We start from the raw sequence: 16,313 nt of genomic DNA on the forward strand, positions 1-16,313 counted from the left end.
CAGGCATCCAAGCTTCCAGGTAATGGAACAGGGGAGAGCTCTCCACAGCAGCAGCAAGGAACAACCAATCAATGTCAATGAACGTCTCTTTGCCTCTCTTTCTGCATTGAACCAGCCCACGATGGATACACTGTCATATATTTGCCAATATGTAAAACTAGTGGAGGTGGGGATTCCTTGGAAATGTGGGGTTGCTTATTCTAACTCAACAAAATGTGAAAAAGCTTTGGCTAAAATTTACAGATTTTAGAAAATAATATTTGTCATATACAAATCAGAAAAACGTCACCACTAATGTCTCACTAGCCACTTCTCCCATGCCTTTCCATGTTCATGATTCTGAGCTCTCTTCTTTCAAATGGGCATAATAACATCTGGAGCAGTTACAGTTCTGCTGCCGTTTGGTTGCAGGTGGTTACATCCACAATAACGACTTTTTTATTATAACATACGATACTATTACTACATTTACGCAGAGTAATTCTCTTCAGCATCAGTGAGCCTAATCTTTGGCTTCTCTTCTTGTTCTTCTTCTTCAGCCAGCTAGCTAGCTAGTATCTACCAATAGCAAGTGAGGAGTTTAGGGTACATCTGTAAATTGTGGCTACAAAACACAACCTGAGTTACACTCTCCCCCTCTAAACTGCATGAAAACTATCAAACTGTGGAGAGTAATCTTCCTTTTCTTAAAATGGATTTCATGATATTCTTTATTGAAAAAAGGACTGTTCAGGAACCGGTATCTAACCTGTATCGAAGTCAAAGTATCGTATCGCGAATGTTTGAACAATACTCAGCCCTAGAGGAGGAGTTTGTCTCAGTTTAAAAGCAAGACTTGTAGTACAAAAGACAGGAAGAAGACGTAGTGTCCTCAGATTTCCAGTCAGATCGAGTTAGATTCACTGCTCGCTCTTCCAAATATGGTCACCTTTGGCTTCAAGACAGCAAAGTGGTGATGGCCGAAATGCAAAACTTGAGGCTTCAAATTGCAGTTCATAAACCAATGGGTTACATCACTGTTAATGGCCGCTTGGTGGTGACAACAGATTTTCAGGACCATGATAAGTTGAAATTTTCAAACATTTGACAAAGTTTATGAACATTTCTACTAAATTCTGATCCATATTACTGGTGTCAGGATATTTCAGAGAACAAGTGAAAACTCTGACATGCTGATAAAAAGTCAAAGGATCGCCGTGTAATTAAGATTCATCCTTTGGGGACCATGAATGTCAAGTAAGTTTCAGAAGCTATCAATCCAACATCTGTTGAGTTATTTCAGTCTGGACCAAAGGGAACGACTGCCAAGACAGACGGACAGTGCCATCCCAACAGCCATGCTGCTAGCATGGAGAGAAACTAGGCTTTAGGTCATCAGGAAAAGCTTTTGTAAATCTGATGCACACAATAATGACTTTACCGCTTTAATTCAGATCATCTACAATAACTAACTGACACTGAAACTGAAGAATCACCAAACTTGGAAAGTTTGGAAAGTAGGCCAAATATTCAGTTGCACTTGAGTAAACGTCTGGACCTTACATATTCTCCACTTTAGTGACCAAGAGCAAAGAAGCTGCATCCACACCGACTCCAAGGACACAATTCTTTAGCTAACTCCACAAAGTGAAGTAGATCAAATCTCCACGTACATCACTGAAGTGTCACTTTAAACCACAGATCTCTATTTACTTACCACTCCTCAAGACAACTAAAAATCTGTTGTCTTAAAGTAAACTTGTCTCTTTGAATGTGCCCAAGGACTAGTCTTTACCTTTTTTTAAACAGGACTAAAGGTTAGCAATTAAAAGTGTTAGTCTGAGATGATATCCAATGAAAAAGTCTCCATAGCAACAGCTAGAGTGATTCACCGAGCGTGTCAGGCTGTGAAATAAATTTCACACCTCAGTGCACCAAGGCCTCTACTGTGAGATTTTGTTTGTGTGTATGAGAGTGTGTATGTTAGCAACAAAAATAAAACTGTATTGGTTGTCACACCTATTGTCCCATGATTCTTTAAACAGTGTGAGTGGTCTGAATAGAGACCATCGACGGCTGTGAGAACGTTTTCTTAGCTGTGATTTTTAACGCATGGATTTGACTGTTGTGTGCAGGTTTTTGCCTTCATATACTTAACATTCAGTCCAGACCATAAGTATTTGGACAGGTACACATACATTTGCTCTTCAGGCTCTGTGCTTCAGCTACATTAAAGAGGCAAGTCTCAGCTTTAATTCAAATGATTTTACGTCAAAATACAATGAGCTGTATGGGGAAAAAAACAGCCCTTTTACCACGTGGAGGTTTAAAGGTGATTAGATAGATACATATGAAGTCATACAAAATCTTAATATCTAATATTTTGTGGATTTTCCTGCAAATATATTGGGATCCAATAGTGTAACACCAGTCCTGTGTCAGCTCAAACTTCCTGCAGCTCCTTTGCATTCATGCGAGGGTTGGCTTTTGTCTTTCTACAAAGCAGATGTGCAGTTATATCTCAAAGTTTTCTTATCTTGACTTCCACAGTTCCCTTTAACCAATTTTTCTTAGTGAAAGCAATTCAATATCTTTTTATAGCCTTTCCCTTGCTTCGTGGGCATGTTAGCTTCAGGTTCCAATCCTCAGGCATGGTTGAAGAGTAACAGAATTTATCAAACATCAATTCAATTGTGATACGCTGACCAATTGCTACAGACAATTCATGACTATAAAGGTTTCTAACAAATAAATTAAGGACACGTGAATTACAACTGAAGTTCTGAGATTTTACAAATACAAGGGTTCCCAAATTAAGGAAATAAAAAGTAACTACATTTTCCTTTGAGGAATATGCATTTTTAATATTTGTTTCCTACACGGTTTTTGTTTCCTTTTTGTCCTTACATAAATCAATAAAATGTGTAAATTACCCAAATTTTGCATGCAACTGTCCTTAGACCTATACTTGTATGACATATTGTCATACGACTGTTAAATATAAATCCATTGGGGTGAAGTGACATCGTTTGTAAACTGTCACCAGTAGATTTCTTCATTTTCTACCTCAACGTGGTTAATTGTTTGAAACACTCTCAAAGCAGGTTTTAGATTAAAGTGTGGTGCACTCTTCTTCCACCCCTCCTCTCGGTTTCTCCCTCTACTTTGCTACCTTCTTCCCATCGGTCTCACACTGGCGCACTGCTCATTAGCTTTCTGTCAGTCTTGGTTTCTGTTTCCCACTCCTTCTCTTTCACTCCCTTTCTTGCTTCCGTTCTCCTTTGCTGTCATGCAGTTTCTTCACTCTCTCTCCGCCCCCCCCCCCCCCCCCCGCCCCCCCATCAGTTTCTCCTTTCTCGTGTGTGATGTTAGCAAAAAATTCCTGATGGATCTCCTCCCTTCCCACCGCTCTCTCCTTCACTCAGGTCATTTTCTTGCTTCTCCTGAGCCGTTTCCACCGTCTGTCTTTCTCTTTATTATCTCTCCCTGTCCCCCTTTTTTTTTTCCACTTTGTGAGAATGTTTTCTGTAAGAAATGAAAGTCGGCTATGAGCCCACCACCCACGTTCCTGCAAACACACACACACACACACACACACACACACACACACACACACACACACACACACACACACACACACACACACACACATAAACAGGAATCGTGACTGCTGTAACCACAGCGAGAGAGCAAAATGTACACTAGCTCAGAGAACTATCGACTTCTCCATGATTACAAACACACACAGACCTGAGCATCTGCACACTCTCAGGTGCACATCATAAAGACAACACAAAGACAATCACACGTTACCATCACAGCCCTGAGCACAAGAGCAGGCGAGAGGAACGAAAGTGGAAATGAGGGTAAAAAAAAAAAAAAAAAAAAAAGAGTGAGCAGCAGAAGTGAGAAGAGATGGTGCAAAGGGAAGCAGGTGACGACGGGTGAGAAGGAACTCGACTTTCTTTTTGTAATGGCTTTCAACCAGGGCTGCTTCGTGATTTCAATTTCACTCCTTTTGAAGGGAGTCAAATCCTCCCATCTGTCCACCAACCACACTCACTGATCCCTCTTTAATACTTCCTTCTGTTATAGGAAAACACTCAGGACACTGTCTACTTTTTGTGCATGTGTGTGTATGTGTTACTACCGTCTGACGCTGTCCTTAAAAACCTGGCCTGTATACAGCAGTGTAAAAGCCTTTGTTTACTTCACGGGACAGGCTTGCCCCTGGTTAAGCTTGTAGCATTAAAACAAGAGTCCAGTTGGGAAGATCAAAAGTACCTTTAATTTTTTCAGTCTAATAATATTTTTCAAGGCCACCTCTTCATTTAGGCGTGACTGAATGCAATGCATCATGCAAATCCCTTGATTTCAAAGGGGAATCTATTTTGTCCAGTGAGTGCACAGTGCTGTATTAGTTTGGATGGCTAATGAAGAAAAAAAATTGAAGTACCGCCTCAAGTTTGTATGCCTCCACAAACCAGTCAAGTTGACATCCATGTTTGTCCAGACTCACACTCATGACTTCTTATGTGTTCACATGTTTGGCCAATGAAGCTGACTGACAAGAGATAATCCTCCCAATCTAGATGTTGCTGCAAAAAAGCTGCAAATTCTCAAACATGGATGCTTGTCACACATTTTCAACCAGTCAGTACAGAAGATCTATACCATTGCCACAGTTTCAAGATGGACACCCAAGAGTAGTCACCAGTTCAGTATCTAACCAAAGGGGAAATGTGGTCAAAATTGTATCAGTTGATCCTAGAGCCCACTTGGATCTTTGTGCCACTTATGAAGAAATTGCCTCAAGGAATTCCTGAGATAACACATTCACTGGACAGGGGCAGATGTATGGGAGGGACACAGCCACACAGTGACCTTTGACCTCCAAAATTAAATGGGTTCATCCTTGGGAGAAAGAGAACATTTGTGGCAAATTTTAAAGCGATTCCATGGAGGTGTTCTATAGATATCGTGTTCATGAAAATGGGACAGACAACCTGAAAGCATAATGCCTCCGGCTCTGGCGATCGCTGTTGTGGAGGCAACAAAGTCAAGCCCAAACAATATCAGACAAGCCCAGAATTTAGGCTGCAACTAACAACCCAGTACAAAACTGGAAGGCTCTGTCAAATTCTGCAACTTTAAGAGGTAGAATTGAATTAGCGAATAATATAAGCAGCAAAGGCAAAAGAACGCTGATTGGCTGAAGTGAGTGCAGGAACACAACAGAATACACAATAAGTTCAAGAAAAGAAAGTTTGGTGCTGTTATTAACCTCATAACCAAGCAAACTCCTGCATTTCATGTGACCAACCCTGCCATCACACTGGCATGATTCAGTACACATGTAAATATTGCTGGAAAAAAATTCAGTCTGACCCTTTATCGATCACTGATCGTGCCTCTCCTGCCTCACTTAAGTTATATGCTAATGTTACAGGTAATTGTGTTTTATAATATCAACAAAACAAAAAGACATTGGACAGACTGCTGGAGGACAAGGAGCTGCCTCTTATACTTATGAGTTTTAACAGATGTTCATAGATCAAATACTTGATTTATTCCTATTTGTCATATGCTGTTTGATTTTCAAATAAAAATGACTCTCTAAATATCTGCCATGGAAAGTAAATTACACTGGAGAGCTACCACTAACTTAGTTTAATCACTAATGAATCTGTTGATTATTTTAAATTAAAAGGTGCCTGATGGTGTTTTAGTCTTTGAATTTGTTATTTTGTCCAACCATCAATCCACAATGTAAATATATTTATTCTACACTAAGGAAAAGCATAAAATCCCATTTTGCAAACTTTAAATCCACATGATTTTTGCTTTAAATGAATTAAAAAATTAAGTGATTATCAAAACAGGAATAATTAGTTTTTTAGTAGTCAATTAATCAAGCAAATGTTTTAACTCTAATTCACTGTTTTATTTAATGCCAAATAATGCAGGTAGCCTACTGACTGCAACTGACTTTTTTGTGTGATATTCAACTGAAAATCTGTAAATTATTTTCATTTGGGTATAATTTTAAAACATCTGGCAGAAAATATCAGCATTTTGAATTTGCATTCATATTATTTGTGCTCAGTCCTTTGTATCGGCTTCCATTAAAATGATTCACACATTTTGACCTTTCCACTGGTACATTTACTGTAATTACATATTCAGTTTGTGTATTGAGCCCAAACTGCATACCTGTAATTTCAAACTAAACTTTGAATTAGAAAGCATTTAGATGCATCATGGTCAGGTGAGTGCTTCATGAGTATTTCTTCCCCATTCAGAAATCAAGAGTTATCCACTTCAGTTAATAATCGCGCTCTCTTGTCTTAGTATGTCAAGGTCAAGCTTGGCTAATGGCCAAAACATTGTCATTGTCGCATTGACACAATGGTAGTAAGTGCCACAGCCAGTAGCGGGAGGGCACTCAATGCCGTGTCAGTCAACTGATTGGCTGTGGAGATGGAGTGGAAATGTAAAGTGCCACTATTAGTTATTCACTGCAGAAAGTCATTTACAGATAAACTGCTCTTGTAGCAGAGCATACAAATAATCACTGGTGTGTAGAGACATGAGCAGCTTGTGATACTGACAGGTAAAGGGCAGATATGCAAAACTAAATGAATCTAGTGGCTCTTTGTTGGTTATCATTCCTTCTACTTTTATAAAAGATAAATTTTACAACTACTGTGCTATAGAAGTAAATGAGACTATGAAAGATGCTAACTTCTTTGTTTTAACCAAAGATGGTATAAATAACTGTTTAGAAAAACTACTGTACATCTGAAAAACCTGGTGACACTTACAGGGCAAATAAATTCCACTGTGTTTCCTGAATTTATGTTTTTATACAAATATATATATATTTTTAACACATCTTTGTTAGAAATATGTTCACAACATTCTTTTTTGTTGTCAATACATCCAATATTGCAGTTCAATATCCAGTTGTAGTTACTACAGTTTTTATGGTTATATTTAGGTACTTTGCAGGCCTTGATTTAGGTTAGTGACAGATTATGGTCTAAATTAATACAGAAGAGGTTAGTAGTGACCTATATCACGCAGTTGTTTACATTTAACTAAATCTTTTTCCAACCTTAATCAAAGTGCTTTGGCTGCCGAAACCATTTGGATGCAAATCCTGCTCTCGGGTGTGAAAGTTGTGTGCTTTGTATGCCCACCCACCCGTCATCCACCCCAACCACCTTCTGGTGAGTCTGGTGCAGCTACTGTAGGGCTTCATTCATTCAAATAAATACAAGCAGATGGACCATTGACTGTTACGGTGAGGATGAAGGTTGATTTTCCCATAAATACTTTCCAAAAAACAGGAAATCCTCACTGTTAAAGAATTAATGTTTAACAGGCTCGAGTCCATTGCTCTTAGATCTAACTGTGCTCATCTGAATGCTGCTCTGTACTCTGATTTAAACGTGGCGACCTGCAAGTCTGATGAAGCAACTTGTTGAACATCTTACATAGTTTTAATTTACAGATTTCTGCTTTGCTCATATTTTCAAAATTTTTTTGTAAAACTGCTGAAATTCAGTATTGAAAAACCTGCTGCAGCTGAAAGTTGATTACCATAAAAATAGTACTTGAGAGTTGAACTTTAGTATTTAGCTACAACAGTTAAACATTTAATTTTAGTGACAACTCATGAATACCTGGATTTCAGTCCAGAAAATAGTAAACTCTGGGGAGGATAGACAGATTTGAACAATAACAATACCTCTGTGAGCGCTTTGTGAATGAAACAGGCGCTTTGAGGGGACACCTCCCAAGGTGTCTTCTCCTCCACCATGATGGCATCCAGCGTGGCCTTTTCCAGGATGACATCAAAAGACACGTTGGGGAAGGAGAGCTGGCGCACGTCCATCTGGTGCCAGGCCATACCTGGGCAGTTGCTGTATCTGGCACTCATTGCACTGATGCACACGGAGGAGTAATCTATGTTGGTGATCGTTTGGTAGCCGGCGCTGTACATGTCACCACTCATACTGCTGTTTCCACAACCTGAGGGAAGAGAAATAAAACGAAAAGTGAGCCAGTGCCAGGTGAAAAGGACAAGACAAGAGATACTGTGAGAGGGAGGAAAGCCGTGAACAGAGGAGGTGAGACTGACTCCAATATGTCTCAAATGATGACTCAAATGCCCAATGTGTTTTTCAGTATGAATAAACAATAGTGTGATCAATATTGCATAATGTGATTCAAAAGCCAACTGCAATCATGACAACAAAGACTTCTGCAGGACAAGCTCCTGTGATTGATGAAAAAAGACAAACACAAAGTCTCCATTTGATCAAACTGTTGTTCAGTCAGGGAAATGAAAACCTCCCACTGCAGAGGATCATATGGGTCTCACACAAAATGTGTTCAGGGGGTGCAGCTTGTTCTGAAAGGATGTCAGACTCCAAACAGATCCATCAGCAGCAACAAGGTTTCAACTTGTAGCTTGCCACTGCTTGACAGATGGATGAAAGCCAAGGAGGGAAATAAAAAGAGGACAAAAGAAAAGTGAAGAGAGTCTCTCATGTAGCAAGACAAGATGAAAATAATCTACTGGATGCAGCATCTCACCTTTTGGATCAGATGACTCAGATCGTGTAGATGGAGGAGGAGTTAGTGGAGAAGATAGGCAGAGGAAAAGAGGGAAAGAAAAGAGTCGGAGGAGGACTTGTGAGGGACATATGCACTTTGTCTTGATGCACATATTTGGCTTCAGTAAAAGTGAAGATCACATGTGTTGGCCTTATTTTCTTGTACTTTTTAAAGTGTGTGTATACAAGCATCTGTATTTAAGGGCATCTGACTGGGGAGAGCGCGTGACAGGTGGGGCTGTGACTTCCGGCAGCACTTTGGCATTGACACCTCGGTTGCAAACGTGTGGCTGCCACCTTACTGCTTCTGCTAATTACCCGCCTGCAAAAGTCCCATGCATGTGTGTGTGTGTGTGTGTGTGTGTGTGTGTGTGTGTGTGTGTGTGTGTGTGTGTGTGTGTGTCTGTGCGCGGGTGTCTAAGACTGATTCAGTTAGCAGCTTCACACTAAATAACACGCTTGTAACCTATTTAAATGTGTGTGTGTGTGTGTGTGTGTGTGTGTGTGTGTGCAGTATATGTGTACCTTATGTCGTGCAATCACAGCTGGCATTAATTCTCAGTCACCGCCAGCCACAGACAACAAGGTGGCAAAAGATGTGAGATAGAAACAAGAAGAGAGATACAATAAATCGCAGTATAGAAAGGAAATTCTATAACAGTGGCAAACTCCCATAGATGATAAACTGAGATCAGTGTGCTGGTAAATGCAAACGTGCGTGTGCGTGTGTGTGTGTGTGTGTGTGTGTGTGTGTGTGTGTGCATGTGTTCCCGACATCAGAGGGCTGGAGCGGTGCCGTCTCCTCATGTTGGCTTCAAAACAAGGGAGGAAAATATGTCAGCGCTGCTTGTCACACTCAAATAGTTGAACGCTTTCTTTATGGACGGCTAAAATAGGCTCACCAGGTTATTTTAAATAACTTTTAATCTCATTTACCTGTGCCAAAAGCCAGCAATGGAGGAAAGGCAACTTGACAAATATGGTATAAGTTAGAGGAGATCTTCCCATTAAAATAACAGGGACAGCAAAAAAAAACTGTGGCCTCAACCTTCTGGAATATCATAGCCAATTTCACAAACGTCACTCAGTTGATGGTAAAAACAAGGGGCTTGATTGGCGCCCACGTTTGATGCTGTTCAGAGAGGGTTAAATCACTCCTGCTCTCCCCTCTCAAATCCCCCAAGCACGCCAAACATTGTTTCCAAAGGGTTCTCCCCGTAGACACAGCTATGTATGTATGTGTGTGTGTGTGTGTGTGTGTGTGTGTGTGTGTGTGTGTTTGCGCGCGCGACTATTTGCGCGTTTTCTTTTTCCATGCACTCGGCGCTGAGGAAGGGGTGTCACATGACAGCTCATTCCTGGGGGTTGTCACGACAATTATAGTTGCCAGGCTGTCACCAAGGACATTGATTGACTGATTTTGGGTCTGTGACATCAGCTGGTGGCCCCGGCAACCTCTGACCTTCACACAAACACATGCTCGTCAACCTACTTACACACACACACACACACACACACACACACACACACACACACACACACACACACACACACACACACACACACACACACACACAAAGAATCTGACAGGGTGGAAAGCATATATGTCAGTCTGTGTGTAAGTGTGTGTGAATATTTGTTAAAAACTATCAAAGTGAGAACATTTCTGCATCTTGAGGATATTTTGGCCTCAGCTTAATCAGTTTAGGGGTAGAGTTGGTGTTTGGTATTTGGTTGTGATGGTTACAGTTAGGAAATGCATTATGAAAACGTGTGATCCCATGTGTATTAATGTGACAAAGGTTTATTGAGGATACCAGGCTGGTCTGAAGTCTCGGGTCTGTTTTTGTTTTTTTTTTCCCAGCTGGAAGCGATGAGGCTAAAACCTCCCTGATAGCCAGAGAGCACATCCTAACTGGATTATTCAGAGCAGCAGAGAGGGAGACTAAAGTTAGAGGTGTCATATCACCTCGCTGTGCGAGTGTGTGCATGTGTGTGATGGAAAATTTGAGTCCTGCTCTTAAAAAGTTTCATACCACTCATAACAAATCTGCAAAAACAAAGTGGGGTGGAAATCAGTCATGTGTTTATGACATGTGTAAACAGTTTGTTAGTTCAAGTGTTTTGTCCGTTATGTTTGCCTCTGTGTGTTCATTTATACAGCAGATTCTGCACAAACAAGATTTTTCTTTAGATAATACGAGAAGTAAACCAGCTGCTGACGCAGAGAGGAATGCTGGCCAAACATGGAGGTGGTTCCTTCCTGCAGACTCAGAGATGCTCTGTCCAACAATGGTATCAGGTTGCCTGTCTGACCTGACAAAGCCTTTGATATTCAAGAAACAGCTCAACATGTGACTCTCACAGCTGTTGAGATGCACCACAGGGAAGGAAACCTCTGAGGTAATCCACCGGAATAACACAGCATTTCTCTGCTTACATGGCCTGCTTATCAAACATGTAGGAAACAGCTCCACTGCACATTCCCAAGTGACACTTAGAATAAAATGTCTCACCCAAACTGAAGGGCTAAGCCAGTTCTCATTTAAACTATAAATCTGTGTCAAAGAAAAGATGGCACTGCAAATAGCACAGTCTTAAAAGTGTAAACAAAAACAAAAAAACAACTCCTCATATTTCAGGTGATTTTCCACAAGGAATAACCCCCTTCATCACTTTGCTCCAGTAAATCATCAAGCTGGCTGCCTACATGGGCGCTCACCTCATTTATAGCACAAGCTAATGGGATACTGTTAAAGGAGAGTGTGCAGTGGTGAATGTAAACTGTGGATTACAAAATTCGTTTTTGATCTATGTGCTGCTCCGGATCACCAGATCTGCATTTCAATTAACACAAAAATGTTTCCAAAATCCTGGGATCACATCCTCATTTGGAGCCCACCATACAGCAAAAACAGCAGCTAAGATTTGTTGTTCTTTTGTAATAATTTCATTAGTTTACAGCCCACTTTGTTGACGCTGACTCAAAATGAACAGTTGGACATTTGACCTTTGGGCTTTCAGATAAGTATCCTCCACATAAACAGCGACTCTCTGGAGTCCTTCTATGGTCAGGAGGGGTGGTGGGTGGGGAACCCCTGCGAGTGAGCCAGTGGTGTGAAATATCAAGGCTGCTATCTCTGAGGTGAGCCAAGCGCAGCAGTGGAAACTCCATGATGTCAGAGGCATGCACGGTATTCATTCGTATCCCAGATTGGCTTAGGCACGTTAAGGATGGGGACTGCGTTCAGTGCTGATGAAAGATGATGTTCACATGCACTCTAGCAACAACACACCACATGCTCGGCCACCCCTGCACTCCCATACTCCGGGCTAGCCCGAGGTAAACTGACGCCACCATGACACTTCACAAAGTTCAGCAGCAAACACTGTAAATGTCAAAAAGGAAAATGCCCATGTGGAGCCTCTTTGTTTTTGTGTGTGTGAGTACATGCACATTAATCGTGTGGCTGCATGTAAATGTATGTTTAGAGCCTGGGTTTGTAAAGGTTAATGTACGAACATCCCGAATAACCTTTATTACCTTTACTTATATTACCTGCTTTAAATAAAGATGGAAATGGACAAGAAAGTTCTGTTAACAGATGTGAAGCTAATTTTTATGCAGTTTTGAACACAATGCGTGATTAACTTTCACTGAGTGGCCCTGTCAGGTCACAAGAAGCCTGCATGTGTCTTTGTGTGTGTGTGTGCACTGTGACCACAACGAAATTAGACAGCATCACACTGGACCTTGTTGGAACCAATTATCTCTTATCTTCCCTATAAGTTAGCATCTACTGCAATCTATTTAAGTGCAACCTTTTAGGTCTATATGACAAGCATTTTTATACATACTCACAAATGCACACATAGGCATCTTATATTTACTTAACATGTGTGGAGTCTAATGCTGATGTAAACAAAAGACCAAGGATCTTTTATCATCATTGAAGGTGTTACAGCAATATTTTTAGCAGCTTTCTAAAATGTAAACTCTCTAAAAGACCTGCCTTAACTTAAAATAGTTTTGAAAACATATAAAACTCTTAATAAAAGAATACAAGGATTCACGTTTCATAGATATATAGTCCATGGTCAAACACTTTTTTAATGTGCAAAATAAAGTTCTCAGGTGACACTTGTGTTTCTGCTGTGTGCTCGCTGCAGAGATCTGATGGGGGGAGGGGGGCAGCTACAGCTCTGGGAAAGAAGTTGCTCCAAAGTCTTTGTGGGGATTGATCTGTATCTTCTACCAGAATGGAAAGAGCCAAACAGGTGGTGTCCGGGTGAACAGGCTCGTTGATGATGTTTCCGGCCATCTATCAGCACAGACAGTCCAAGTCCAACTTAGGTAGTTGTGTCTTGAACGTTTTTTGTGCTGGCTTAATTTGCCCTTTGCAGGTCTCTGAGGTGCTTTCCATTCTTTCCAGCTCCCTTTCATAGCTGCAGTTTTCTTCTGAAATCAACAATGATTTCTTCAGCATGTTGAGAAGTGGGTTGTTGTCTAGACAGCACTCAGATGTTACACCTCCTCCCTGTAGGCTGTCTCCATGATCTGAAATCAGGCCAACAATGGTGGTGTCATCAGTGAACTTAACAATAGTGTCGGTGGGGTGAAATGGGCTGCAGTCTTGTGTAAAAACAGACAAGAGGATAAGGCTCAGCAGGTAGCCATGTGGGGATCTTGTGCTCAGGATGAGGGTGGATGAGGTGTTTGTCCATGAGTTGCCTTTCAAAGTTGATTACCAAAATTCAGTCGACAAACGACAACCTTACACATTTGTTTGGTTTCTCAGGTGTGTAAAGTGCACTGGCGACCAAGTCCTCTGAAATGAGGGAAAGGTGGTGGTTTTCATTAAGCACTTCCTTGTTGATGCTGATCTGATCTGATGAAAATGGACGTAGCATCCGGGTCTGTAAAATGAGGCCAATGCGGAAATGCCTTAAACTCCTAATAGCTCCTTACAGTCCCATTTAACTTCTTTCAGGAAATACAAAGTCAATAAATGTTTTCCACGACTGACTTTGGCGCCATTTGCTAAAGTCACCCCTTCTTATTAGTTTTCTGGCAGTCCTTTTGACAATAATCATGTCTCTAACTAGAAATTAGGCCTCAAAAAGGCCTATTTTTGGGGGCATGCATGTTTGATGGACAGTCCTGTGTTGCTGTCAGGTTTTTGCTATTGGTGGGCGTGGCATAGTTTACTATGTAGCATTCGGATCAGACCATCATAGACGTCTAAAGACACTTGTTCAGCCACACACTGAGACTGAAGATCGATAGCAGAGAAGATTTAGGGAGGATGGAGGGGAGGTAGAGGTGGCAAGGATGATGGAGGAGACACAGGACACATGGAGGAATAAAAACAGAAGAAAATTGTGGATGACAGAGAAGTCATGGGAGGAGAAAGGGAAAGCAAAAGTTGTCAAAATAAAAAGGCAAAAAAAAAAGAAAAATGCATGACAGAGGAAAGGATGAAGGAAGAGTTGACAAAATGACGGGAGGGAAAGTGTGAAGATGAAGGAGAAAAGGAGGGAGAGGATGAGCAAAGGAAAAAAGGGAAAAGAGATGAATGACTTGGTGAACTCACCGGCCTTGTCTCCATGGAGCTGAGAACACCTCAGTATATCGAGCTGAGTATATCCTCAGTGTCTTTACATCACATTGCATACATCATCAGGGAGCATCCACGTAAGGTGATGGATATTTAAAAAGACAAATGGCCGCGTGGTTCAGTGCGTGTGAATTTTGCCTCTCTGACACCATCGTTGCATCTATGCCAGATTTAGATATTCTTCATTGAAATGTTTTTCAAGCAGTTTCAGATGCTTCAGAAAAGTTGCATCAGCAGCGCGACCAGATGAAAATTCTCTCAAAAGCTCGGCTCTTCCGGCAAGTCCTCCTCACAAGTCTCTTCTTCGCTCCACTCACGAAAGCAACCTCCGTTATGTAAGCGGGTATAGGAGATAATTAGTGACTGAATAAATAAGTGTGTGCCCGTGACAGCGTGACTGTTTGATGGAGGGTGCGTGTGTGTGAGACTTTTGGAAGGAATCCATTGAATCTGCCTCTCTGTTGGGGCATGGAGCCTAAAGCTTCTCTCTGATCCAAAACACCAACTCCCAGGAATGGGAGCTTAGTAAATGGCAGCAAGAGGAAAGAGCCATCTTTTCTCAGCTCTTTTTTGCTAGAGCTAACAGTTACTGAAAGCCACCCACCTCCCCTCTTTATATGACTATTTATACCTTGTTGCCAGAATTCATACAATACCACGAGTCAAGCGTTTGCTCCACATAATAATGTGGCAAACTAGAAGCCTGAGTGCTTTACACTTCACCCTCTGCACAAAGAAAAACACTCGTGTGGAAGCTGCAGCACTACAGTCTGCATTTAAACCCTCTCTGTCCTCACCAGGGTCAAACAAAAGCAGCCAAAAAAAAAAAAAAACAGTGTGCCGTGTTGAAAGTCTGGAGATCAAGAATGACAGATGGAGCAGTAACATGAAGGGTGGGCAGCTGTCAGACACAGTGAGCGAGATGACAGCGATGGGGGTGACTAAAAGTGGGAGTAAAGGACTGAGACAGAGGGAGAAAGACAAACAGAGGATGTGTGGTCGAGAGCCCAAATGATGCAATGTGATCTGGCCTTGCTGTGTAACTGAAGAGCTAGTGGGGGCCAAATGAACACAGCATGAGTCAGGTGTGTCCTTGTACAAGATCCAGGAACAACCAAAACAAACAATTCTCCCTTAAAATAATAAATAATGATGCAATGAAGCAATTAGATCAATAACTATGATGACAATTAGATATTCACTTGGCAAGTCTGGTCGCTATTGTGTTTTCATCCCACTGAAGTGGTGCGACAAAACTCTTATCACATCCATCCCACACAACAAATCAAAGTACAGGCATCATCACATCACTGCATCTTCAGACACAAATACAGTTCCATCCATCCACTATCCATACTCTATATTCTATATCTATTTTATTTATCCTGAAAGGGGCTACAGGGGGAGCGTATCCCAGCTGACTTAAAGCAAAGGCAGGGTACACACTGGACAGGTCGCCAGTCCATGACAAGGCCAACACAGAAAGAAAGACAAAAACAGACATGCACGCTCTCATTCACACCTACGGGCAATTTAGAATCACTAATTTACCTGAAATGCATGTTTTTGGATGGTTGGAGGAAGCTGGAGTATCTGGAGAGAACCCAGTCAGGCACAGGAAGTACATGCAAACTCCACACAGAAAGGCCCCCACCCCAGCAAAGCTCAGAGCAAGGTCCAGCCACGATTCGAACCCAGAACTTTTTGCTGTTCAGGCGACAGTGTCAACCACTGCAAGTCCTCACAGGAGTCTTTTACTACAGTCTGGTTAAACACCAGGAGCTGTATTCATAAAGATTTATAGTACTAAAATGTATTCCCAGAGACGAAAATCACCGGCACTGTGCTGGCATCCTCGTCTCTGATCACAGTGTATTTTCATAAGTATTTCACCACAAGAACAAATGCAGTGCCAGCTCTCACCATCAGTTTCAAACATCAAAGCGTGCCACTTTTCACCGCAAAGGAAAAAAATCCACATTGTCACAGCTTTTGTCAGGTCTTGCTACCGACATGAGTTACGCTGTCCCAGCCTGTTTACTTGCACAGTCGTACCAACAGCTGTGTCTGTCAACAGCTCTCCCCTTTCACT

At 41.5% G+C, this 16,313-nt stretch overlaps 1 protein-coding gene across 1 annotated transcript in view; it reads right to left on the reverse strand.

Moving 5' to 3' along the window:
* Positions 1-16,313, reverse strand: part of ece2a (endothelin converting enzyme 2a) — an 84,362-nt gene that overhangs the window by 35,870 nt on the left and 32,179 nt on the right. Inside the window, exon 3 of the mRNA XM_069157217.1 lies at positions 7,733-8,016. Coding sequence (XP_069013318.1) covers positions 7,733-8,016 — 284 coding nt within the window. The remainder of the gene's footprint in view (positions 1-7,732; positions 8,017-16,313) is intronic.

This window comes from Embiotoca jacksoni, unplaced genomic scaffold (assembly GCF_022577435.1).
Source record: "Embiotoca jacksoni isolate LCO1_2020_lvr unplaced genomic scaffold, fEmbJac1.0.p SCAF_22, whole genome shotgun sequence".
NCBI classification, from domain to species: domain Eukaryota; kingdom Metazoa; phylum Chordata; class Actinopteri; family Embiotocidae; genus Embiotoca; species Embiotoca jacksoni.